Raw genomic sequence first — 26,433 nt, 5'->3', positions numbered from 1 at the left:
TTGTTAACATACTAGTTTTATTAAAGCATGATACATTCTATAGTTGTCAGTCAGATCTTCAATATTTGAATTCTTTTTCAACTTTTCATTTCTTGCAAAATGATGATGCAAATTTTGTCTACACATTGATTTTCGTGATTTTGGAAAACTTCCGAGTGTATCTTGAAGATGAGATTAAAGGCTAATTTTTTTTTTCCTGGTTGATATTTTGTTGACAAACTTTTAAAATGTTTTAAGAAGTGAGGACATTATTTTGGTCCCTCTGACCAGATCCTGACTAAAATTTTAAAAACACAAATGTCATTATGGCTTAATACAGAAACAGAATCCAGCCAAATGCAGGGCGCTCTGTGACATATTTTATTTTCTTGCAAGAGGCTGGGTTTTGAATGGAAGAGGGAATGTCTCAATTATATAAATAATGTGAATTATAGCCATAGAACTGATGTCGCTTCCCACACTGCAGTTTATCCCTGAGGTCTCTTTGTTCATCTTGGATGGAGTCATGGAAACACTTCTGTGCCATGGACTTTGAAAATGAATTCCTAAGATCTAGAAGGTTAGTCTGAGGCTTGGGCACTCCAGCTCTAGGAATCCACTCCAATATAGGTCTTGTTTCTTCATTGTTTTCCATGTCCATGTCCATGCCCCAAAATTCTGGCTTACATAAGGTGGTGTCATAATTCAAATCATCCATATCTATTTTGTTCTGTAGAATATTAGACTTACTGATGCGGGCAGGGTTTCGACACATAGTAAATGGGTCGTGGAAGCCTGACCTAAGTGGCTTATAGTCAATGTAATGGTTTGACTTAGAGTAGGATATGGGCAGGGGTTTTAACGCCATCTGTCTCCAGTAGAAATCATCGGTCTTTTTAGTGTCGGTGATCTTTGGAAATGCTTTAAGGTCATAAAGGTTAGTCATATCTTTTGTTGGATAACAAGTTGAGAGTGGATAGGGAGACATCAAGCCTTGTTCTTCCTTAATCTTATCTTCGATATCCTGGTTCTTATGGGTCATCCCAGGCAGGAGGTTATCATTCATGGCCATCGTTTCTATCGAACTGGGGATGAATGTATGAAAAGCACACAAAACTCTAGGGGTACAATCTGGACAGGAAGGTTGTCCTTGCTGCACTGTAGCTTCCAAAGGTCTTTGGTTCTGCATAAGCCGGGCAATTCGACCTTCCAAAGGTCTGGAAGGTTTTAAGGCAGGATGGAATTTTTCTTGCTATACCAGTGGAATAAAAGGTGGGGAAGGAAATAAACAATTAATAAATGTATCACTATAATGACATGGCTACAAATAGGCCAGTTTCATACCCATTTTTACTATCTGTAAATAGGAGAAGGCTCGAAGTGTATACACTAAAATCTATCAGTATTTATTTGAAGACATTGAAACTTGGGCCCAAATAAATAAGTTTTTCTCTTTTACTGGTTTTAAGTAATATACACAACTATAGACTAGCTTTTCTGTGTGGGAATACTCGGCTCTCAAAATTTCAAAGATACAAAAGGACTCGGTGGATTAAAACTTATGAAATCAGGATTGCACTCACTATCCTGTGCAGTTATCTAAATCATCTAGACAAGCCCAGGCTGAATCAGAGCCACCCTCAGGGCTGCCAGAGCCGTTCCTAACGAGTCCTAAGACTAGGACTTGGAAGGCCTCCAGTGGAGGTCTGGCATCTCCTTGTTTTGGGAGGGTGTGTAAGAGGGAGCAATCCTGTGTACTTCCAGCTCAGGAACGTGCGTTCTAACAAGTGTCGCAGGTGCCTCTGAGGCTAGTGGCATGCTGAATGCTTTGAGGAACCCTGTCTGAGGTGCCCAGTCCATGATGCCTGTTGACCAGTCTTAGGGCCTGTGCATGGTCCTTGGCACATGCCAAGTACATGCTTTACCACTGAGGTGTACCTGTTGCCCTGTCTGTGTTTCCTCTGAGATGTTTTAAAAGTATGGATTATATCAGACTTGGAAATTATAAAAACAGGAAGCATCTTCAGGATTCTATTACTGGAGTTGTGTAGGTGGGGGGATGAAGAGGTGGCGTGTAAGGGCATGGTTGGCGACACACGTCCTGTATTGTGGCAGAAGCTTGAATGAAAGCTGTATGCTTTTGTTTTGACAAATGTACATTTAATTTGTACAATTTTACTGCATGTATAGTTAATATTGAACAAAAAACAGAAAAACAAAATTAAACTCTGATAAATGGTACGCACATCCAATCTTAAGGGATAAAGCATATTAAGGTCTGTACTTTAAACTATGTAATAATAATACAATAATAAAAATATCGATGGATGGTTAGGGGGAATAGATTATGCCAAAGAGTGAGTAAGTGTTGATGGTAAAATCTAGTTGGTGAGTATACAAGTCATAGATGAAAATTATTTCTATATGCTTAAAAATTTTATAATAACATGCTAAAGAAAACACCAACAAGAACCATAGGCATGTTGATATCAGGGGAAAGATAATAATGGTGTGTGTGTGTGTGTGTGTGTGTGTGTGTGTGTGTGTGTGTGTGGTTTGGGAGTGGTAGGGGTATAGGGGTAGAGAAGCTTGGCTTCAATCTGAAGTACTTCATAAAACTGGCCATAATGGTAAAATCCTGTAATCCTATAGATACAGGATTGGAAATTCAGGGTCATCCTGGCTGTGTAGAAAGTCTGAAGCCAGCCTGGACTACATAGTACCCCGTGTGAAAAAAAAAGTGGTGATAAAATAGTAACAGTAGTATGGGCTTACAGAATAAGGGACTTTGGATGATCCTTTTGAACTCTCATAGTTGGAGGAATTTTCATACTGAATCATTGTTATAACCTTTAGCTAATCAAGCTCTAGTAAATATACTGTGAAGCCAAGAAAGACCCCAGCTTCCTAATGTGTCTCACTACATTCATCATTAAGGCATATCAGATTTTAATAGTCTCTGCCATGTAAGCAACAGCTCTTAGTACTTTCTTATTTCTTCTGATGTGTCCCGGGCTGGCTTTGAACTTGATATGCAGCAGAGGATGCCCTTCAGCTCACGGACCTTCACCTGCTGGAATGACAGGTATGCGCCACCATGCCTAGTGTATGAGGTGCTGAGCAGTCAAACCAGGGTTCCGTGCCCGCTGAGGTGGCCCGCTGCCCACTGAAGATCACCTCTAGCCCCAGCACTGGCATTTCGGTCTTTAAGAAAGTTCCCCACTAAGACATGCTTTCCTGGAGCTGCTTGTGCGTGTTGAGCATGCCCCAGTGTCAGAGCATGTAACTAATGCAGCAGAAAGTGCTCATTGCAAATACAGAGCCAACACATTAAAAAAAAAAAAAAAAACAATTAGAAGCCCTTTGGTTGACAAGCTGATAAAGCACAGTTTATGGACCCAACTCAGGTGTTTGATTTGGTATCCCCTTCACAAATGCTGGAGCTAATATAAAATTAAATGTTCAATATGAAATAAAAATAATCTATAATATCATGCTTATATGAGCTTTATATATAGTTCTACAATTGATAGCTTTGAAAATTATGTTTTTGAAATTTTTATTTACGGAGTAAACCAATACGTGAATATTAGGTCAGTTCACGTTTTTTTTATATAATTGGTTTAACAGATTATATATTTTAAGCCAGGCGTGGTGGCGCACGCCTTTAATCCCAGCACTCGGGAGGCAGAGGCAGGCGGATCGCTGTGAGTTCGAGGCCAGCCTGGTCTAAAAAGCAAGTCCAGGACAGCCAAGGCTACACAGAGAGACCCTGTCTCGAAAAACCAAAACCAAACCAAAACAAAAACAAAAAACAAAAAAAAACCAGATTATATATTTTATTACAGGGCTTGATAATTTCTTCCAAGCCATTTATATAATCAGCTCTTTATTGATAAAGGCAAAAAGCTAATTGGCTTTTGATTGTAATTCAGCCAACCCTCAATCATCATGCTTATCAGGAGGAAGTCATTAACTTATTCAAAGGTAATGGTACTGTGTAAGGTACACAAATCTGCAAAGATTCAGACTTTATCCAGGATCCTGAAGTTACTAGTTAAGCGTCACTTTTTATAAACAAATTCTTTTGTGAATTATTTATCAATAGTAATATGATAGAAAATGTTTAAAAAATAGTACGGTGAAGAAATTTTTGTTTTTCCAAATTGTGATAAGGGTCTCCAAATCCAGTAAGTTCAGAGTTATTTTTCAAAACCACCTAGATTGTCCTTTTGCTTGGGTGCCCACCAATACTCAAGACACAAAACATGGGAAAAGCAAGGAGCCAAGGCCTGGATGCCCTCCCCTACATAACTGAGAGTTGACTGCAATTACTTACAGGCTGTGGGTCAAATCCTATCTGTCCAGTTAGCTCTGCTACCTCCTTTGCATGGTAATCATCCAGCTCAAGGGGGCTCATGGGCCCTAGACCTTAATGGAAACATTGTCTTTATTATTTTGGTAAATGAAGAATGGTAATTAAACTACTCTGTCAACAGGAAAACCCACCCATTCTCTTTATCATATAAGTTAGATAAAACAAAATATAAACCAGCCCTAACCTCCCAGCTACCCACCTAAGAGAAACTGAGCCCTCCCATTAATGTGGACCAGCGTTTACACTGAGTAACACAAAAGCACATCAGAGTGCGGAAGCTTGTGATCAATGGCGTTTATGAGTGTGCCTTGGCGTGAGTGCGTACCTGTGAAGTCGTGATTGTAAGAAGTGATCCAATGGGACCTCTCGAGGTTTCTTTGTATATTGGCTTCTTTAGCAGAGTCTACAGCACCCCATGGACTCAAGGACGGGTTAGGAGCAAAGGTTTTAGGAGGCTTAGGGTAGAATACTGGCTTGTTTTTCTCCACACATTTGGGAAACTAGAATATGAACACAGAGATTTGCTGTTATTGATGGCGTCTACCTGAGTAAGGGCTAGCTCACTGTCCCGTCGGGCCCGTGGCTGAGGCCCGTTTCTTCATTAGTGACTCTGCTCAAGCCAGGCACTGTGGCTGGAACTGTGACCACACTGTATCAAGGAGGTGTGACCATCTAACAGTCCCTGAGAACTTAGGTTGGAGTTGGGCTGGATCAGCTGCATCAGACATACTGAGGGTTCTGTGCTCTGATGCAGACTCTAGTCAAAGTCTTTGTCTTCTGTCCTGAAAGGAAACTGTACCATGCTGGCTACCGCTGACAGTGGTCATTCTCTCTCTCTCTTTTTTTTTTTCAGAGCTGAGGCCTGAACCCAGGGCCTTGCACTTGCTAGGCAAGCGCTCTACCACTGAGCTAAACCCCCAACCCTTAGTGATCATTCTTTATATGGAACTGTAGCTTTATTTTGTAGTCTCCAAAGTGTTGTGCATGTAAACATAGCTAGAGGTATCTTAGTGTGGCGCCGTTTGGTCAGTGCCTGGACGTACACAACCGCGGCGGAAGAGCGGGCTCATCAGGAGCAGACGCTCCGGAAGCACACCGGCTAGTCCATGAGAGAAGGGGTAAGCGCAAGTGACTGCAGACAGCTGGTTTTAAAAAGGTTAAGACAAAACTGCTTGGAAGTTCGCTGAAAGAAGAAATCGATTGTAGGTGAATGGAGAAGCGAGGCCAGGAGCAGGGCGGGAAGGAGGGAGCAGGGAGATGCCATGCTGTGCCATGCCAGGGCAACTAGGCAGATAAGGAGACAGAAGCTGCAGAGGCAGAGGTCGGGTGGAGGTGGGGAGTATGTGACATTGTGAACATTATGCCACGTGTTGCTGCAAGCCACGCCCACCTTTAATGTTCACAGGGCCTGAGGCTTAAAGTGTAAAAGGAAACCTATCATTTGTCTAGACAGTTTAGCTGAAATCAACAAATAAACTACTACCTACTTTGACATACCATTTAACAACCTGGAAGAAGGGTTCCAGATTCAGACCTGTTAGCCTGTCACCAGTTTTACACCAAGACTTGGTGCTCAGCAAGAGCCAGAAGCTGCCTGGGGCCCTAGTGTTCTCTTGTCCCTGCTCCATCCTCCCACCACCTCCACCAGCCAGCAGCTGGCTCGGGCTACCCCGTTAGCCTAGCGCTAGATCCTGGCTGGGGACATAGTAACTCTTAAGGGTGGATACAAAGAGCCTCTAGATTGGCATGGAGTGGGAGACAGGGGAGCATGTGTTGTACATGGATTCAGCCTCCTTACTCCATAAAGTCCCAGCCCCACAGGGAGGAGCACAGACTAACCATGGAAAGTTCCTAGGCCTAGGGGTGATACTGTTGCTAGAATTCTTTTTTTTTTAAGATTTATTTATTATTTGTACAGTATTCTGCCTGAATATGTGCCTGCACACCGAAGAGGGCACCAGATCTCATTGTAGATAGTTGTGAGCTACCATGTGGTTACTGGGACTTGAACTCAGGACCTTTGGAAGAACAGACAGTGCTCTTAACCTCTGAGCCATCTCTCTAGCCCTAGAATTTTTGTAATATTGAAGCAACTCTCATATTAAGTAAATACAGAACTCATGTAGGAGGCACTTGAGTCTGTGTCAAGAAATAGTAAATAAGCACCTCTACATACCATTAATCTATGGCTTGCTTTACTCAGAAGTAAAGAAAGCCCCTTAAAAAGATTTATTTATTATTAAATTTTATTTGCACATACACTATGTATGTGTGCTTGTGTGGGTTTACAGATACCAGCTGTATACAGGAGCCCACAGAAACTTTGAAAATTGCTTAAATTAAGTTCAAAGTTAGGGATGTGCATGAGCTGGGCTTGGTGGCACACACCTGTAATCCCAGCACTTGGAGAGGCAGAGGCAGGCAGATCTCTGTGAGTCAAGCCTAGCCTGAAGTGAGTCCAGGGCAGCCAAGGTTACACAGAGAAACCCTGTCTGGAGAAACAAGCACAAACCAAACCAAACCAAAATAAAGCTAGGGAAGTGTTTGGCACCCCCTTAGGGATTAGGCCTCATTTTATCCAACAGATGATTACAAAGTACATTTTCTCCTAATGACTCTTTGTGCCACAAACCCGATGCTAAGTGCACACTGCTCTTGAGAAATAAGAAGGGCAAGGGGACCTAGCCTTCTCATCAAACAGTGCCATAAGCAGCCCAGAATAATCAAATATTAAACCTAGCTGACGGTTGCCGATTGTGGAAGGAAAAGGAATGTATGCCTGGCTTACTAATGGCTGGAAATGGCCAGAGAGGAGATCTCAGAAGGAAGAAAGTAGTGGCAACACAAGACCTGTGTCCTAGGGTCTTGTTACTGTGAAGAGACACCATGCCCACGGCTTCTCTTATAAAGGAAAACATTTAATTTGGGTTGGCTTACAGTTTCAGAAGTTTAGTCCATGGCAGCCTGCAGGTAGACCTGGGAATTTTACATCTTGGTCTGCCTGCAGGCTGCAGAAGCGGCTGTGTGCCACAGTTGGCATAACGTGAGCATATAAGACCTCAAAGCCTGCCCCACGGGGACACACTTCCTCCAACGAGGCCACACCTCCTAATAGTGCCACTCCCTATAGGCCATGCATTCAAGCACATGAGTCTACTGGGTGGGGATGGATGGGGGTGGGGTGGGGGGCATTCTTATTCAAACCACCACAACCTGACCAAAGAAGCAAGTATTAGGAATGACTCAGTGGAGAAAACAGGCAGATTAAACACAGGGACACTTCGGGCTGTGGGTGGGAATGAAGGACCTGGAGCTCTGCATTCCTGACAGCACAAACTTCACACATGCATCAGAGAGGATGAGAAGGTGATGCTCAAAGTATTCTGTTAAGAACTGAGCCCCAGGGACAGTGAGATGGCTTGGCAGGCAAAAGTGCTTGCCTTGAAGTTGACAGCCCGAGTATCATCTCAGAATCCTTGGAAGGAGGAGAGAATGACACCGGAAGTTGTTTTCTCTCCTGCACGGGCATACACATACACCACCACTGTCAGGAACACGCCCTTAATCACAGAGCTTGGGAGGCAGAGGCCGGTGGATCTCTTTGAGGCCAGCCTGCTCTACAGAGTGAGTTCCAGCACAGACTGTGCTACACAGAGAAACGGTCTCGAAAAACCAAAGCCAACCAACCAACCAACCAAACAAACAAAAAGAATAGTTAGAACAGATCACAAAAGTGAGACTTCACATTGGAGCATGAACAAGAATAAAGCCAGTAGGAAATACTTGTATAAAGCACTGTATGTGAGAGACTGGAATGTAGTTCAGTTGGTAGTGGGATTGCCCAGCATGAATAGTGCCCTGAGTTCTGCAGCACTGCAGAAACAGTGTGGTGGCACATACTTGTAAGCCTAGCACTTGGGAGGTCATTTGAGGTCATTCTTGGCTACATGCCAACTACAATGCCAGTCTGGGCTACATGAGGTCCTGTTACAAACAAATACCCACAACACCCACCCACCGCGATAAAGTACAAAATTCTGTTTTCAAAGGACTTGTAACTAGTTGATAAGCTATGGAGTCAGTGTGGAAAGTTATTGGCTATGGAGCATAGTAGGTGCTAGCAGAGAAGAAAATAACTCCTGCTGGACTGACAATAAGGTCTTCTTATCCAACATTTTCCAGTTTTTACGTTATTCCTCCAACTTTTCAAGTCTGAAGGCCAGTTTTACTAAAATCATACAGATAGCAAATCAAAGCTCAAGAGAAACAGTATGTCTCCCATATCCCTGGGACAGCAGGGGCCAGCCAAGGGCAGCTATTAACCAGAACAAAGGTCTTCTGAGCTGCACTGCAACTATGTTTCAATAGAAACAAACTGTTGAGCAGAGCCTTGGAAAACGAGCACATTTTAGACAAACGAAAGGCCTTGGAAGAGAGCTTCCCACGGCATGAATCTGCTCAGGGGACAGCAGACGAGGAGAAACAGTAAGGTTGGTTCCAGAGGGCCTTCCTAACTCACCCCGCCACGGTGCTTTATGTCCACTTGGGTGAAAAGAAACCCCAACGGGAGTGAGGTGAAGAAAGCACATAGAGATGTGGACGCCTAGAACTGAAATAATGGGGTGGGTGCCAGAACATCCTCCCATATTTCTGTTACTCAGGTAACAAGTTTTGCCTGAAGGAATCAGAGATCCTGTGATTTTTTTTTTTTTTTTAGAAATTTAATTTGCAAGACTTTTAAAATAATTTATTATAAGTAAATATTAGCAAAAAATACACAAATCAGAGATCCAGTCAAAATGATTGGGTAAAGGGTTCCTTTAAATAGGGCTTCAAAACACAAACAGGAGTTGTTTACTTGACGGACAGCCGTGTGTCACTGCAGTGACCACATGTGGCCTGTCACAGTGGTCTTTCCAGGGAAAACCCAGGTGTTTTTAACCTGCCATTGTTAACTGCTTACCCAGGTCACAAATTCCTGGGTGCAAGGAGCTACTATATGGAAGAGCCTTGCACTGCCTCTTAGAAACCACTTGGCCAATAAATGCTAGCTATTATTATTGTCAAATAATAATATTTGATATGTTCTCTGGATATGTTCGCTCATGATTGAAACTTCCCCCTTTTATCCATGGGAAGGGCAGGGGCCAAGCCTCACAAGCATGAACTCTGCAATCACTGCCTAGTCACAAACTTTGAGTCTCAGTGTCCCCATCTATAAAATGGGCTCGGTAGGAGTTATTTTAGTTAATCTAAGAGTTAAGTGATGCATCTCAATGTGGTTTGTGTGCAGCAATTTAACACACCACGCTTTCTTTTAGACTTTGAAAGAAATGCATTAATAATGAGTGGAATGAAAATAGCTTATGAATCTTTTAAAAAAAAAAACCTCCCATTTCTTCTATGCACAGGTGGAGTTTCGTAAAATACTTAATATATTACAAGTCACAAGGGTGGAGTTAGAGAGCACAAAGTATGTGAAATGCAGTCCTTCCGCACTGTAGTTTGAAGGACACACGTGCATAACTGTTTTTGTCTTATACCTCTTGAAATGTCCCATAATTATCACAGGTATATGAAATTCAGCTGATAAAATTTCAAAAATGTGAAGGTTAAAGCTGCACACTTTCCACCTAGATAGAAAGGGCCCACCACGTGAACTTTTATGCATTTGATACGCGCATAGTGTAGACACACGCATGTGTGTGGGGGGCGGGCATGTGCCTGTGGAGGGGTGTGTGCATGTACCCTTGTGGGGGCCAGAGGTTGACACTGGGTGTCTTCTCCTATCATTACCCATGTTATAATCTTAAAATGGGGCGTCTCACTAAATGTGGAGCTCACTGATAAAGGCTAGACGGTCTGGTTAAGTTCACCCTGCACCCCAGCTTTTTGTAGAGGTGCTGGGGATTAGAACTCAGGTCCTCCCGCTTGCACAGCAAATACGTTAGCCACTGAGCCATCTCCCCAGCTTCACCGTGTGTATTTTATCAGTGCATTAGGTAAAATGATATTAAACACGTTTTTAAAAAGATACTTACATCATAATATACACCCTGACCTGGCCAAGACAGTGCTTTTTTCTTTGAGTCCGTGGGGATATCGAGCAGTTCACATCTGTAAGGGTTACCTGGAGATGGAAGCAGAGGCAGCTGTTCTGAAGAGATGGGAGCAACATTTTAGTTAACCTGACCTAAGGGTGCAGTGAGACTGGAGACCAGGGAAGTGATGCTATGCTTCTCCCACAAGCTGTGCTTGAAGTGCAGCCGCAGCAGCCGCGGCCCCAGCCATGTCTGCAGACTCTCCCTCAGCAGGTGAGCTGGGCAGCTTCCCTAGGCCACTGGTGAGAGGTCAGCACCTCGGCTGCCCCTTTAGCTTTCTTTGATTCTACTACCGAATTCATGCCACTGATAGGAAGTCATGCAGTTTTGATTTCAAGTCACATTTTACCTTTTGTCTTCAAAACCAGTGTGTCATAGGCCTTGGTTGGCACCGTAGGAGGAAAAGGCTGATGAGTGCGAGCTTTAACACCGGTGTAGAGGTCCTTAGGTGATGTGAAGGTCGGAAACATGGCACCACGGCTTATGTGTGTGTGGTAGGGATGTTCAACTGGATATGATGAGCATATTTCTCTACAATTGAAAAAAAATCCAATATTTACTGGGCTCCTTTGCTGCAGCAGACACTGTTCTAATTCCTGTGGAGACAGCATAGACTACACTACTTTACCCGTGGAGCTAGCATTCTGTAGAAGCTACCATAAACAATGAAATCTTCTTAATTTCGCCAGATAATCAAAACTAAACTTGAAAAATAACCCGACCTAATTATTAGTGAGTAGTTTTCCTAAATTGCTAACATAAAGCAGACAATGCATTAATTTTACAGTTTATAAGGAGTATAGGAAGAATTTTTTTTGTTGCTTTTAACTTCCTACATTTTTAAACTTAATATATTTTTAAAATTTGTATGTGCATTGGTGTTTTGCCCACATGTCTGTTTCTCTGTGTGAGGGTGTCAGATCCCCTGGAACTGGGGTTACAGGCAGTTGTGAGCTGCATGTGGGTGCTGGGAATTGAACCCAAGTCCTTTGGAAGAGTAGCCAGTGCCCTCAACTGCTGAGCCATCTTTCCAGCCCACTGCTTCAGGTTTTAAGAAAATCTGTATATTTTATTTTTACAGAATCATCTTGAACATTTGGCCCAGTAATCCAACATCTTGGACAGGACTTCCAACCCAAGCTGCCTGATATAGTTTTACTATTGCTCGGAGCACTGGCACAGACTCAGGGAACGTGCAGAAGCTGTATGAGACGGAGAGGACCGCAGAATAGAAAGTGCTGTTTATAATCAGGATTCAAGAACACAAGATAGGTGCTATAGGCTGAATTGTGTTTCCTCTCAAAACCTGGGTGTTCACATCCTACCCCCAAGGGTGTTATACTAGAAACTAATTTACAAATAGGGTCAGTGTGCACGTGATCAGGCAAGAGGTGGGGGTAGGTCACAGAGAAATGGGGGTGGGACCCTGACTTGAAGGCTGTGTGTTAAAAGTGTTAAACTTGGACATGGGGAGGCATGCGCTAAGAATGCCACACGAGGTCAGAATTGAGGGGTCACATCTATATGCCGGAAGGAGCCAGCCCTGCCTACACCAGAGTGCTGCATTTCTAGCCTGCCACTTAGAAGCTCACACCCAAGAGAGCTGAACCCAAGGAAGTAGTCAGCAGAAAGGGCTTGTCCTTTCACACCCCCAGGTGACATGTTTTAAAAATCCCCAAACAAGGATTCGTCAGAGGTTGTGTTTTAATACCCCGCTCCCCCAACCTTGACCTGGATTCTGACAGCTTTTTTGCATAGCTCTTTGTTTTAGCTGACACACACTTTTAAAACACTAACATTTCCAGTTAGGTGCAAGAGACCTTCGTTGGTCCAGGAGCACCCACTGCTCAGATCTGGCTTCTTAAGCCAGTTTCTAATAAAAGGAGCTGCTTTCTGAGGTTCTGGCTGATTCTGGGAGTGGGCAAGAAGCGAACAAGATGACCCAGAAATATCTTATAGTGCCAGAAAATAGGTGAATAATAAAAGTAACAGCCTGTGCACAGCCCCACTCTAGTGAGGGGGATGCTAATACAGAAACAGATTCAAAGACCAGCCTTCAGCCAGCGTGAGACACAAAAATAACTGGCACTGGGGTACTTTCCTGAGTTCCTAAACCAAAACAGGCACATGTTTGAAATAGGTGATTAAAAAATTACAAAAGAGTATATAAAACTCCCAAACAGAACACCAGGATTTTTTTTTTTTTTTTTGACAGAGACTAATGTCGTTCAGGCTGGCCTCAGACTCGTTTTCTAGCTGAGGATGACCTAAAAATCACGGTCCTCCTGCCTCTTCCTCCACAATGCTGGGCTTAAGGGAATGTGTTGGGAGTGAAAGCCAGGGCCTGGTGCACAGCAGGTAAGTGTGTTACCATCTTAGCTATATTCCAGCCCCGCAGAACTTAAGAAAGTGCTTGGCTCCTGGAAGGCAGTGCAGACTCCAGATGCTGTGTGCACACATCCGCTTTCTTAGGAGCACAGTGGGGAAGGGACGACAGGAGTAACTGCACTGGGGATGCCAACGAGCATTCCTGAGCCTAGTGGTGGTCACGTCAGCAATAAGCCAAGCAGAACAGGGTGGTATGGAAATAGCACTTTACCCCCGTGGTCTTCCTCAAACACACCACCCTAGCTTTACCATTAAAAAAGCCAGCCAAGCCAGGTGTGGCGGCGCACGCCTTTAAGCCTAGCACTCTGGAGGCAGAGGCAAGTGGATCGCTGTGAGCTCGAGGCCATCCTGGTCTACAAATTGAGTCCAGGACAGCCAAGCCAAGGATACACAGAGAAACCCTGGCTTGAAAAACAAAAACAAAAACAGACAAACAAACGAAAAAACCAGCCAAATTCCACTTAGGGCCATTCTGTGACTAGTCTATAATGCTCAAACACTATTAAGATTATCAAAACAAATAAAGTCTAAGGAGCTGACCCAGCCAAGAGACACCTGAAGAGACCTACATTAAATGTAATATGGTGTTCTAGGTGCAAGCTTGGAACAGAAAGAGGATAGCATGTAAAAGCGATCAGATCTGAAATGTGGGCTCATTAACCACAGTGCATCGTTTCTGGCTCATTTGCTATGAAACGCATGCTGTGAGAATGCTAAGGGGTTCGCAGTTGGTAAAGTAGGGTGCGTGAGGAATCTCTGTTTTAACTTCTAACTTACACATATAAACCTAAAGGGAAGCTAAAGTTAAGTTGTATTGTAAAAGACTGACTGGACATAAGTGAAGAGAAATAAAGTATCAGTGCCTTGGACTTGCGCCACACCGTCTTCCAACACTTAAAATGCAGCTTTCAAGAAACGTTTCATCTGGGCTTAACCCAGCTAAGTCATAAGCATGCTATCTTTTTTATTGTAAAAAGGAGGAAAATATACAGTGTATACTTACCCCACAGTTGAATTAAGTGGTTTAGGTAACCTAAAATAGAAACAGGAAAAAAGTCCTCACTTAAGTTGAGGCTTTTTAAAGGTTTGAATTCCTATTAGGAACTTAAGAATATTAAGATATATTCTGTCTTTGAACCATGTTGACATGTAGGCAAATTTTTATTGCTTTGCACAGTAATAAGACTGGGAATGGTATTTTCATATCTTGGTTGCCTATTTATCTATTTCCCCACTGATTTCAATTTGGTCCTGGTCATTAAACCTTTTGCATTTTTTATTTGTGGGGAAGGTTCATGGGCTGAGGGCTCCTGCTCTTACGTCCTCTGTCATAATCAAGCGGTAGCCAGAGCACCCTAAGAGCCTGACGTCATGTGTGATACCATTGTGTGTCCTAAAGCGACCTGTGTAGCCTGGCTGGGAGGATATGTAAATATTGGCTACGCCTTGTCCCTTTGCCCATGGCTGCCGATCTCTCGTGACAAGTGAATACTGCGCAATCCCAGAGGGTAGAGAACAGAAACCAGCCAAGTTCCCCGAGGCACAGATGTTCTGATCCGGAACACTCTGCTTCGGTGTACTTTCTAACTACTCTGAGCCCACAGGCCGCGGGTTGACACTGAAGCCCTGCAGGCAAGGCCCCTGCAGAGGGGGAGTTATCCACTGATCGATGATGGGCAACTACTTCCAGTTTGTGCTCAGGAGACTCTGAAAGACTTCAGGTGCAGGAAATAATCAATGTTATCACTGCACGATAAAATAAATCGGGAAAATTTAACACACTGTTAAGCTGTTTTTAGATATCCTCCATACTGGATCTAGTCACAAGAAGGCAGCAAGCCATATAACTGCACTATTGTATAATGTATTATCAACACTCAGTTCACTTAAGCCGTCACGCTTTTTATCTTTATTTGTATTCTGTGGGTGTGAACTGAAAAAACAAATCATTTCCTGTCTTCCAGCTGTTACAGAGGCAGAAATACAGGGGTGCAGGAAGTGACGAATATGTGAATCTAAAGGATCTAGTGTTGCCAGACTGTTCTATATAAATAAAACACAAGTTGGCATCTAAATTTGTTCTCATGTGACAAAGTTTGCTATGACATTTCATGACTAAAATGGACTTGATTCAAAATGAAAAAAATGAGATGAACTCATTTTAAATAATTAAAAAATTTTAAAGATACAGATTAACAGATGTTCTGAGACACCAATTTCTTGACATCAGTCCATTTATTCTGACATGTTTGAGCTGAGTTAATGAAACTCAAATATGTAAAACTTGGACAAACACAAATTTGGCTCCCTCCAGTGGCTCAGTTCTGTATTGCATTAGCTTCTTTAACTTTTTTTTTTTTTTTTTTTTTTTTTTTTTTTTTTTTTTTTTTTTTTTTGGAGACAGGGTTTCTCTGTGTAGTCTTAGCTATCCTGGACTTGATTTGTAGACCAGGCTGGCCTCGAACTCACAGTGATCCACCTGCCTCTGCTTATAACAAATCTTAAGAGTTAAGTGTTTCTGCAATTGCTCTATGTTGCTTGTACATAGAAACCAGGTTCCATAAGGGGGTGACATTTTATTTTTACTTGAAAATAAAGTCATTCCTTTTCAGTATATATAGAATTCATTTCAAAACAACAATTTAATATGCTGGGGCACAATACCTTAAACTGAAGGTGAGATAAGAAATATCCCTTATCCATAGAGAGGCAGTAATTTTACTAAGAGTAGGTGATAATAGCCTCTCTCCTGACAAATTCCAGTCCTGTTGAGGACTCTTGGCATCCCCAGTGACTCTTTAAAAAACATCTTGCAGATTCTTACTAGCTGGAGTAGGGGGAAAGCAGGGATGTGGTCCAAGACGACCTGCCCTTTAGTCCTTCTGTTAAAGACCAGATAATCTGTTCGGTTCGTTTGTTTCCATCTGTTAATAGCTTACTTCTGGTGTTCGTGATCATTAACATGAAGGAAAGGCTTGTTTCTATAAACGGGCTTTTACATTTCTCACACAGTTCATTTCCACTTGAAATACTCTGCGAACTTACACCAAACTGCCCCTGCCTGGGACTTACAAGGAATCATTTCCGTAGACATCACTTTTCTTGTTCTGTGTCAAATGGTAGAACTGCTCAATAGGAAGCTTTCTGAAAAGACAACAGGCTCCAGTGAATATCTTTTTTTTTTTTTTAACCAAAATACAGCACATCCATTAGATAGGAAAGGGCAAGTAGTGGATGCAGTCATGAGTATATGGGACTGCTATATAGAATATGCAAAAGCTAGTGCTTTAAGTTAGTGGTAAAGACGTTTTCAGTAAACAGGATGGGGGAAACGTAACCATCTCAGCTCGGCATTTCGAAAGAGATCATTTCAGCTGCTGTCAAACCTAAAGAGCACAGGAATGGTGGCGCCCACCCACAAGTCCACCAGCAGGGTGTGGAGGCAGGATGGGAAGCTCAGCTTAGGTCACAATAAACAGATCTTCTTTTAAAAAGTGAAAATAAAAAAGAGGGCTTGAGCTATGGCTCAGTGGTTAAGAGTGTGCACTGCTCTTGTAATGGACCAGAGCTCAGTTCCCAGCACCCACTGAGTGGCTCACACCACCTTTGGCCTCTGCGGGCAACTGCATTCATGTGCACGTACCTATAAACAGACATGCACCATATGCATAATTTTGAAAAGAAAATACCCATCTCCCTAAACAACACCAAGAAGAGGGTAAATCTATACAAATAATTAAATGTTTTACATTGATAAATAGATTTTTGTTGTTGTTATGGGGGAGCTGTGTGCAAATGTTCATCAACGTCTGAGACAGGGCCTCCTATCGCTGCTGAGAAGGCCAGGGTAGCTGGACCATGAGCTTCTGGCCGTTGTCCTGTCTCTGCCTCCCATCTTACCACAGCAGTGCTAGGGTGACAGGTATAACTGCTGTGTCTGCTTTCTGGTGGGTTTGGGGGATCTGAGCTCAGAGGTCTTGTGTGGCAAGGGTGTTAGCTGCTGAGTCATGTTCCTAATGCACATTTTTGATATTTCATATTCTGATTATAAAGAACAAAAATAATCTATAAGTAAAGCAAAGACAAAACAAGTAGAGGACAAGAGCTGAAAAAGAAATACAAACGCTGTTACATATACACAAACAAAAAAGGCATGCAACCAGTAATCAAAGAAATATATTCTCAGAATCATGAGAAAGAACGGACTCAGAATGAATAAAAGCTGTATAGCCGGAAAACACAGTACAGTGGCCGAAGCACAGGGAAACGGATGCTTTTAGAACTTTTACAAGAATAGAAGCCATTTGGGCCACTTACACTACATTAAAGACACTCAGATGTTATGACCCACAACTTCCACTTAGGAGAAACATTTGTGATGAGCTGAAGCCCTAGAGCAGGCAGTTCATTATGGTACAGGTAAAATAATTGTTTTTTTTTTTTTTATGTGTCTCATCTTTGGCCCATACATTCTATGGCTACTGAGATTAAAATAAAGTGGTTCTATTTTACTATCTGGATTATAAAAAAAGAAAACAATCCAAGTTGTTTACTACAAGGATCATACGAGTCCCTACATTAACAAAACCCCCACCATACATTTTCAGTTGGCACACAAAAATTGTCACTAGTAACCAAGTCGTGGGCATGGAAGGAGGCTCTGAGAAGGTGGCGTTGCTTCCCTCTCAGAAGGGAAGTGGGAGGCAGAGCTGTGGTCATGGGTGTCTGGGCTTCCTGGGTAATGTTTTTATGTGAGCTCAGTGGTCACTGTGGTCACCTAGAGTCTTCTGAAGCCACCGTTTATTTCTCCGGTGTGTAGGTATGACGAAGCTCCTCACCAAGGGTAGCTACTCACCTGGCAAGTCAAAGTCTAGTGCAGACGTGGGTTTAAGACACACATTGCCTGCCCACATTTGATCTTGCCAAGGGGCAAGTTCCAAATGAGGGGAGTAGGCAAAATGACAGTCCTGTAGCTAACATACCTCTTGACACCATACTCATGCTGCCCTCTTCCTGAGAGGGAAGAACCAAAAGGAATTCTGTGAGCAGCAAATCTATTCAGATGTCTGTTGTACTTACTCTACAGGAGTCCCTGACTGTGAGCCCTTGGATCGCTCTTGATTTTGCCCTTGCTAATATGGCGACTTCGGAACTCCTCTCCTTAAAGTGCAGACCTGAAGGTTTTATATGGGCTTGTAATGGAAGTTTTGGGTTCTTTGTAAACTCAGTTATGTTATGTAAATATGTTTTTGTTTTAATCCCAAGTGTGGGATTTTAGTTGGGGCTTTAGTTCGTCCCACAGCTAATAATTGCCTCCTCCTAGGTGTGGTCTTTGCCTGCCTCATATGGCTCAGGGAGGGGTGTGGTCTAGGACTCTAAGGAAGATAAATACGAGGGTCCGGAGAGAGTGAGTGTGGCATGTGGCATGTGGCATGAAGCAATTTGGAGAGACCAGAGACCAGAGATGGATGGATGGTGTTGTGGCTTGGAGCCAGACAGAGAGAAGCATCTCAGAGGAGACTTCTGGCTGTGTTTGCTGTTAACAGAGATTGGTATTGCCCCAAAAGAACCCATTGACCTTAAACATCCAGGAGAAGTAAAGGGGTCTGTACCCCTCTCCCCACTAAATCTTCGTCCTCGCATACCTAGTGTTAGAGTGTTGGAAGGGATTGGGGTGCAGGAGGGAGGTAGAGGCAGTCAGTACTCCAAATAAAATAGAGTTTAAAAGCTAGTGTCAACATGGGCTCGCCTAGCCTCGGATGTGCCTGGAGCGTATGATCGCTAATGCGTATTGATGCCTTGGTGTCTGATGGGCCTTGTTCTTATGTACTGATGCCTTGGTGTCTGATGGGCCTTGTCCTTATGTACTGATGCCTTGGTGTCTGATGGGCCTTGTTCTTATGTACTGATGCCTTGGTGTCTGATGGGCCTTGTTCTTATGTACTGATGCCTTGGTGTCTGATGGGCCTTGTCCTTATGTACTGATGCCTTGGTGTCTGATGGACCTTGTTCTTATGTACTGATGCCTTGGTGTCTGATGGGCCTTGTTCTTATGTACTGATGCCTTGGTGTCTGATGGACCTTGTTCTTATGTACTGATGCCTTGGTGTCTGATGGGCCTTGTTCTTATGTACTGATGCCTTGGTGTCTGATGGGCCTTGTTCTTATGTACTGATGTCTTGGTGTCTGATGGGCCTTGTTCTTATGTACTGATGCCTTGGTGTCTGATGGGCCTTGTTCTTATGTACTGATGCCTTGGTGTCTGATGGGCCTTGTTCTTATGTACTGATGTCTTGGTGTCTGATGGGCCTTGTTCTTATGTACTGATGCCTTGGTGTCTGATGGGCCTTGTTCTTATGTACTGATGTCTTGGTGTCTGATGGGCCTTGTTCTTATGGGTTGAGGCTTAGAGAGGGTCACTGGCTGCACACGGCCCTATTATTAACATTTCATTCTCTAGCTGTGGCTTATCTTTCCTAATTTATCTCTTTTACATGCTTTAGAATAACAAAAAACTAGTTACCTAGGTTTTTAGTAAACCAGGCAACTGGGAGCATTAGATAAGGCAAGAAAGAGAGTGTGCTCTGTGCCACATTTTATGGATTCCATTCTGGGTAAATATAATAACCTTAGCAAATAATGTGGCATTTAATTTAATTTGCTGCTTGATTTTCTTTTTCTTTCTTTCTTTCTTTTTTTTTTTAAACCTAAGGCCTTGTGTATGTTAGGCAAGTTCTTCACCAGTGAACACTGAAGTCTACCCTGAATCACTTTTTTCTTTTATTTTCCATTTTGAGACAGGATCTTTCTTACCAAGTTGCCAGGCCTTGAATTTCTGATCCTCCTGCCTCAGCGTCTCAGTTAACATGGATTACAAGCCTGCACCTCCAGGCCCAGGCTCCTTTTGTTTTGTGTTTTGAGCACCCTTACTGAAAAAATGACCTTACAGTTTGTCGCTTGAAAATATGAGCTGGTCAGTTAGTTTAGTGGGTAAAGGTGACTGCTGCCAAGCCCGATCAATTTCTGGAACCCACAGAATAGAAATAGAGAACCAACTCCCAACATTGGCCTCTGGCTTCCATGTACTCCACCCTGGATACACATGAAAAAAACCAACATACAAAAATTGTGTCCTAGCTGGGAGGTGGTGGTGCACACCTTTAACCCCACCACTTGGGAGGCAGAGGCAGGTAGATTGCTGTGAGTTCAAGGCCAGCCTGATATACAAAGCAAGTCCAGGATAGTCAAGGCTACACAAAGAAACCCTGTCTCGAAAAATCAAAAACCAAAACACACACACACACACACACACACACACACACACACACACACACAGTGTCCTGCAGTCTCAAAATACTAGAACAAACTAGAAAACAGAGTCTCAGGCCAAGAACATCTGTACGAACTGGGCCAGCTTTTTGCTCAAGAAAAAACATTTTTAACTTAATCTCCTCCTATCTTTTATCTCATTTAGTTCAATTTTAATTTTATGTATATGGGAATAAGTGCTTGCATGTTTATCTGTGCATCACATGCATATAGCACCTGTGTAGTCTAGAAGTGGGAATCAGACCTCCCACACCTAGACTTACAGACGGCTGTGGGCTGCCACGTGGGTGCTGGGAGCTGAACCCAGGTTTTCTGGAAGAGCAGCCAGTGCCCTTAATTGCCGAGCCACCTCTCAATCTTCATTTGGTTTTAGGTAAGTGTGGAATGAATAGAAAATTTCTAACCACAATATGTTAATATCTCAGATGACAGCAACATAAAACAAAACCTATTGACTTAACCACTAGCTTTTCTCCTTGTGCCTTTTCATAGACAGTGAAAGAAGTCTAGAAGCGGGCACGCTGACGAGGAACTAACAATGTAAACGAGGAAACGGCCAGTGAAGACCTTCTGTGGGCGTGAATGCCGCAAAGTTCACTTACTTTGGCCAGATCTCTCCACCAAATCCATAATGCTGATGTCCTTTGCCCATGACACGGGGAGGCTCACATTTTGGCCTGTGTTCTTCAGGAAGGGCAACTGGGATAAGGCCACCATATTCCCTGTCGGCGCCCCAGGGGATCCTGCACTGCGGCAGGGACTCCCTCAGCTCCTGATACCTGTGAGAGAGGAGAGACTTCTGACAGTGCTCGGCTGCGGAAAAACCTCCTCAGCTTTGCTAGGATTTTAGGTCATGCTCTCAGAATATAGACTTCTCAGACTATGATATACTCTGGTTATTGAGTGTCATGTGACTACTAAAGGGACAAGGTTAGCCCTCTCAACAACGGTGGTGCTTAGTTTGTAAAAAAAACAGCCTTATCAGATGTAACTTGCATGCCATGGAATTCATCAGTTTTAGTTGACCCACAAGTGAGTACAGAAGATATATATATATATATATATATATATATATATATATATATATATATATATATATATCCATTTAAATGACCAGAGTCAATTTTATAGCATTTCCCTGACCTCAGTATGAAGCCCGTGTCTATTAAGGAATCCACCTTAACTCTACCACAAGCACCTACCTTCTTTATAGACCTTCATATAAACAGACCCATATACTATGTGGCTTTTATGTTGGCTTCTATGCTTTTGAGGTTGAAACATTATGTGGCACGGACCAGGACTTCATTCCTCCTAACGGCTGTATAGTATTCTACCAATGGATACTCCATTTTGCTTAACCATTCATCGGTTGGTAGATAGCCAGCTTTTAAGAGTATTGCTGTACTAAATCAGTATTTTTGTTTGAGTACTTTATTTAGTTTTCTAGGGAGCACTACCAAAAAATGAATAATATGGATGTATCACATGTTAATTTGTGTTTAATTTGCTGGGAACCGCTGGGCTATTCTATAGTGGATGCTTCATTTTATACTTCTAAAAGGATGGTTTAAGGGTTCAAATTTCCATATTCATGATAGCGCTTGTTGTTTCTGTTCGAAAAAGAACTGTAGCCATTTTCACAGATGTGAAGGAGTATGTCACTGAAATTAAAAATATATATATATATAATTTTTAATTTGAATTTTCTTAATGACAACAGCATTTTTGTGACTAATTCTTTGGAAAATAGATATTTGATTTTGTGTTTTTAAAATTTGTTTTGTTTTTTAAGGTTTATTTATTATGAACACCATGTTTTGCCTGCATGTAACACCTACAGGCCAGAAGAGGGCACCACATCTCACTATAGATGATTGTGAGCCACCGTGTGGTTGCTGGGAATTGAACTCAGGACCTCTGAAAGAGCAGACAGTGCTCTTAACCTCTAGGCCATCTCTCCAGACACCTTGTCTTATTTCTTAATTACAAGTTCTTCGTAAGTCCCAGACACAAGTCCCTTATTAACTATACTATGAAAATATGCCCTCTTATTCTGTACACTTTCTTTTCACTTACTTGAGAGTATCTTTTGAAATATCAAAGTTCCTAATTTTGATAAAGCTCCATGTATTTTTACTTCTGTTGTACAGATTAGGAAGTCACACATAAATATATTGCAAATCTAAAATCATAAAAATTTATTCCTGCTTTTCCCTCTATGAGTTTTATGGTTATAGTCTTTGTTTTTATATCCGTGTCTCTCAATAATAATGAGTTAAATCTTATATATGATATAAGGTAAGGGTCAAACTTGCTCCTTTGTGTTTGGATCTCCCTGGCATCATCTGTTGAAGAGACTTGGAGTATTGCAAAGGAATACTACCAATACCGTCAAGGCACTGCTTGCTTCCCAGCAGTTCGGTGAGGTCCCTATGTTGACAAACGCTGTGCTTCGATGGAGGGGACTGAGCCATAACTGGGGGACTGAGGGACTGAGTTCTATATGTGGGTCAATGTATTGTTGAAAAGAAGCAGCCGAAGTCTCAAGTCAGAGGATTAAGAGTGCTACTGCACTGCTCTATCTAGGGTATTTGGATAAGTTTGGGGGACTCGTAAAACCTTAGGCAGAACTTAGTTGGTTACATGAGCCATTAAAACTGGGTTTGCATCTCCGTCTTTAGAGCTGGTATGGAGGTCAGAAACTTGTGAGCACAGCGGAAGAGGGCTATGGAAAAGTACAAGAGAAAAGCAGAAGCGTCTTCTATGGGACTGTACTCTGAGGGTGTGTGGGAGGCAGAGGGAGACATGGAAGAGGAGCTCAGAGAGGCAAGAGCTGCTGGGCACTTCTCTCTGTCAGCACAGAGCACAGCTTGGAGCCCCCCCCCCATCCCCACAGTAACAACTAAGTATAATGGAGAATTAACACTCAGGACTGTCTTACGAATGGCACCAAGAGTGATATGAAACGTCTAGATAAACAACTACTAACCTACGGCCGGTGGAACCACCAACTTTTGTAAACGGCATTTTACTGAACTATATATGATGAGTCTGTGGCTACCTGACCCTATATACAACAGCAGGCTTGAGCATCTGATGAAACCATAAAGCAAAAAAAAAAAAAAAAAAAAAAAAAATACTCTTTCTGGCTCGTTCCGGAGAACATGTCCCAAGCTCTGCACCAACCAGTTTAGGAAAGCGCAGTGACCGCTCTGGGGTCCTGGCAGACAGCGGTCAGCCTTTCCCTTTTCCCAGCTCTGACTATGATCAACACATATGGCTTAGGGGACATGACAAGGGAAACTATTCAACAGTTGTGATTAATGACAAGCGAAGCTTTAATTTCTAAGTTTGTAAGGTTACATTTAAGTCATAAATGAGTCAATTTCTCAATATCTGACCCCAGTAAATTACATTGTCCCAGAAGATGAGCCAGAAAGAAATGGTAATCAATCATGCATACTGGTATCCAGTGAAGCTGAAAAGTTGAAAAAAAAAACATTAAAAATAAGAGGTAATGCCCAAATAACCTTTGACTTCTCCAACTTCCTCTACCCCTGCAATCTTCCTCTCTGCCCCAGGTGGCAGGGACTCATGCCAATTCAACTGCCTAGGTCTACGGAGTGATGGATAAACAGGTGTGAGCTATCACACTAGTATCTTCCTTCCTTCCTTCCTTTCTTCCTTTTTTTTCTTATTTTAGATACTCAAATCTATTCAACCTTCACCCCTCAGCTTAATACACATAACGCGTATAGGAGGAGCTGTTTAAAATATAAGTTGAGGTTTTAGGATGAAATAATTATTTCAAATAAAATACTCCTTAACAAAGAGGATAATCATAAAATTGTTGGTGTTTTAATCTGTAGTCACAGAAAATTGTTTAGTTTGTTTTAGGCAAGGTTATGGATGAACCAAAACCTATTAAAGTTACTGTGTAGAATCTTCAGAATCAATCCCAAACTTAGAGGGCTCCGTTTCACTAGTCACTATGGGAAGGCATGGTTACAAGAAAGCTCAGAATAAACTTCTCATTTTTTAAAAAGCTTACTGAGAACTAATAGCAGTGTGTGTGTGTGTGTGTGTGTGTGTGTGTGAACATGTGTGCATATGTGCTTTTGTGTGTGCGTGTGTTTCAAGAATAAAAAAAAAACAATGAAGTGAACACACTTTTAGAGTGCAGTGGGAGAATTTGATGTCTGCCTTTTATAGTATACGGCAGCATATGATTTTAGTTTTAACTGATTAACCATGCAGGCTAACCATGTTTTGCTTTCTCTTTCATGTGATAAATGGGAGTGCTAAAGCGTGTGTGTGTGTTAGAAAAAGTCACTAGTGTGATGAATCTTCTGCATTTTTCTAAGTTTTATTTTACCTGTCTTCTGAAGCGGTTGGGCGGATGCTTGTTTCGAGTGGGGTGTGCAGCGCATTAGAGTAGAAGGTGTCTGACAGGATGTCAGCCCCTTCAAGCTCCCTGCAACAGTAGGGCTTGCCGTGAAGTACTTCCATGCTTCTTGCCTTAACAAGCAGTCTGCAGAGTAAATAGATAAATAAAAGATGAGCGTTTAGAGACTGTCTTGGTTAGTGTAACAGTGACTCTGCCTTAAGTGGGACAGGAAACTTTTTCTGCTGCCAAAATTCAACTCAATCGATGCACAAAAATCAAAGACTTATTTTCTTATGGCCTGTTGAGGGTCTGTGGATTCTGTCAAGCCTGTAATAAACAGTAAAGTAAGCTTCTTTGGAAATAACTTCAACTTGAAGCAAACCCGCGCGAAGTGGGAGATGAACAGATAACGAGTCTCTTAACTACAATTTACTTTCTTGCCTCAAACTTAACACTATTCAGAAACAATCAAGGAGGCTTCTACCCTGGCCTTTCTATGCAGAGAGACTCTTCATTAACAGGTCAAGAGCCAGTCCTCTAAAAGGTTTGCGGATTCTAGAACAGGACTGGTCCACAGTTTAACTGGGTTGCGGAGCACCTCGGGGGGGCCCCCATTGCGGGACACTGGGTTCCCCCACAGCGCTGGAGAAAAGAGCGCCCCTTCGGAGGACTCGGGGACCGTGGGCTCAGCGCAGCCAGGGGTTTCACGCACCTGGCACATCTGCCCAGGAGCTCTGCCCGACCGTGCCTCCCCTTCTTGTGGCAGGAGCTGGTGGGTCTCCGCGGGGCGTGGAATTTCGTGGTCTTCCGCACCTGCGGGCCCCGGGAGCTTGCGGGCAGGTGCGGGGGAAGAAGGCCGAAGGGCCCGGGGCAGCGCGGGGGCGGGGTTGAGGTTGCCTGTGACGGCGACGGTGACCTCGCACTAGGTAACACATGCTGAGGGTGGGGCGCCTGCGTGGCCCGCCTGGAGTGCTGGCCGACGTGCGGCGGGAAGCCCCCTCAGGTTGTTTAGGACGTCCCTCAGAGGATCCCGGGCCACCAGAACTGGAAGAAGGACCAGAAGAGACGCAAGAGGACTTTGCGGCTAGGAGGAAGGTGAAAACTCGGGCTTTTCCGCCCTCGACCCTACCGCAGGCCCTGGGGTCTTGGCGCCTTCAAACCCAGGCCCCGCCCCCAGCCCCAGGCCCCGCCCCAGCCCCAGGCCCCGCCCCCCAGCTATAGCCTACATCACCCTTGCGTACCTCCCTTTTCAGGCTTCAGCCCCGCCCCCACCGTAAGTCCCGCCCCCACTCCTGTCTCTCCACCGCCCCCTGGGCCTGGCTTTCTTTAGGCCTCTCCTTAGGGTCACCTGCCCGACTCCAGGCTCCACCCCCACCCTGTATTGACTCACGCTCCGCCGCAGACTGACCCAGGGCGCTCTCTAGTGGCGTCATCTTGGCAATTCTTTCCTCCCTGGACTCTGGTCTATAGTTGCCCTAGTGCTGAGTGAGCAAGTTTACTCAAGGCCTGAGGGGGGGAGCAAAAACTCCGGTCCTGGGAAGGAGGGCGAGAAAGGTCTTGGAATCAGAAACAGATTGTTGTAGTCGGTTTGCAGTATGAGGAGCGCTTTAGGCTCCTCAGAGTTACAGAAAAGCTCGAGGCTCCCCTCTCCTAGTTGGTGGCTCACCCAATTTATCTCACAGCTCTGAGGCGTTTTTTTAGAGCTACTGGTAGCCTGCTGAGCACTAGATCAGAGAAGGGGGCCGTCTCAAGCCCTACATCATGCATGCAGCTCTTGTCCTAAACCAACAGGATGAGGAATTTGGGAAGGGGACAAGTCCTGGCCTATGGTAAGAGGATGGAATTTTTCAATATTGGAGGATTTAAAA

General features: G+C 43.4%; 1 protein-coding gene and 2 long non-coding RNA genes across 5 annotated transcripts in view; 2 read left to right on the top strand and 1 right to left on the bottom strand.

Moving 5' to 3' along the window:
* SPMIP4 (sperm microtubule inner protein 4) lies at nt 1-25,433 on the bottom strand. Its single transcript, XM_084784811.1, has 10 exons — nt 25,278-25,433; nt 24,554-24,709; nt 20,778-20,954; nt 15,919-15,990; nt 13,850-13,879; nt 10,808-10,989; nt 10,399-10,487; nt 4,683-4,857; nt 4,319-4,410; nt 1-1,231 (listed from the first exon to the last, which is right to left on the bottom strand). The coding sequence occupies exons 2-10, from the start codon at nt 24,685-24,687 to the stop codon at nt 407-409; spliced, it is 1,776 nt and encodes a 591-aa protein (XP_084640937.1). The 5' UTR covers nt 24,688-24,709; nt 25,278-25,433; the 3' UTR covers nt 1-406.
* On the top strand, nt 7,576-20,770 carry LOC311599157. Its single transcript, XR_014779791.1, has 3 exons — nt 7,576-8,979; nt 11,540-11,730; nt 20,672-20,770. It is a non-coding gene; the product is annotated as an uncharacterized lncRNA (long non-coding RNA).
* A 98-nt stretch (nt 25,434-25,531) lies between the features above and the next one.
* Nucleotides 25,532-26,433, top strand: part of LOC311599154 — a 139,606-nt gene continuing 138,704 nt past the window's right edge. For all 3 annotated transcript variants that reach the window (XR_014779788.1, XR_014779789.1, XR_014779790.1), the window contains exon 1: nt 25,532-25,660. This is a non-coding gene — a long non-coding RNA (uncharacterized lncRNA). The remainder of the gene's footprint in view (nt 25,661-26,433) is intronic.

This window comes from Acomys minous (genome assembly GCF_964271855.1).
Source record: "Acomys minous genome assembly, chromosome: 6".
Lineage (NCBI taxonomy): Eukaryota > Metazoa > Chordata > Mammalia > Rodentia > Muridae > Acomys > Acomys minous.
The sequence above is the reverse complement of the archived record's forward strand: the minus strand, read 5'-3'. Positions and strand labels throughout refer to the sequence as shown.

Bases quoted from the DNA above. Each gene is read 5' to 3' on its own strand.
- SPMIP4 (XM_084784811.1), bottom strand. From the start codon at position 24,687: ATGGAAGTACTTCACGGCAAGCCCTACTGTTGCAGGGAGCTTGAAGGG. The intron at 10,488-10,807 runs GTAAAATGTGAC...TTCCATCTCCAG, and splicing joins ACTGGTTTTGAAGACAAAAG to GTAACCCTTACAGATGTGAA. The intron at 4,858-10,398 runs GTAAGTATCTTT...TTCATATTCTAG, and splicing joins GTCAGGGTGTATATTATGAT to TTTCCCAAATGTGTGGAGAA.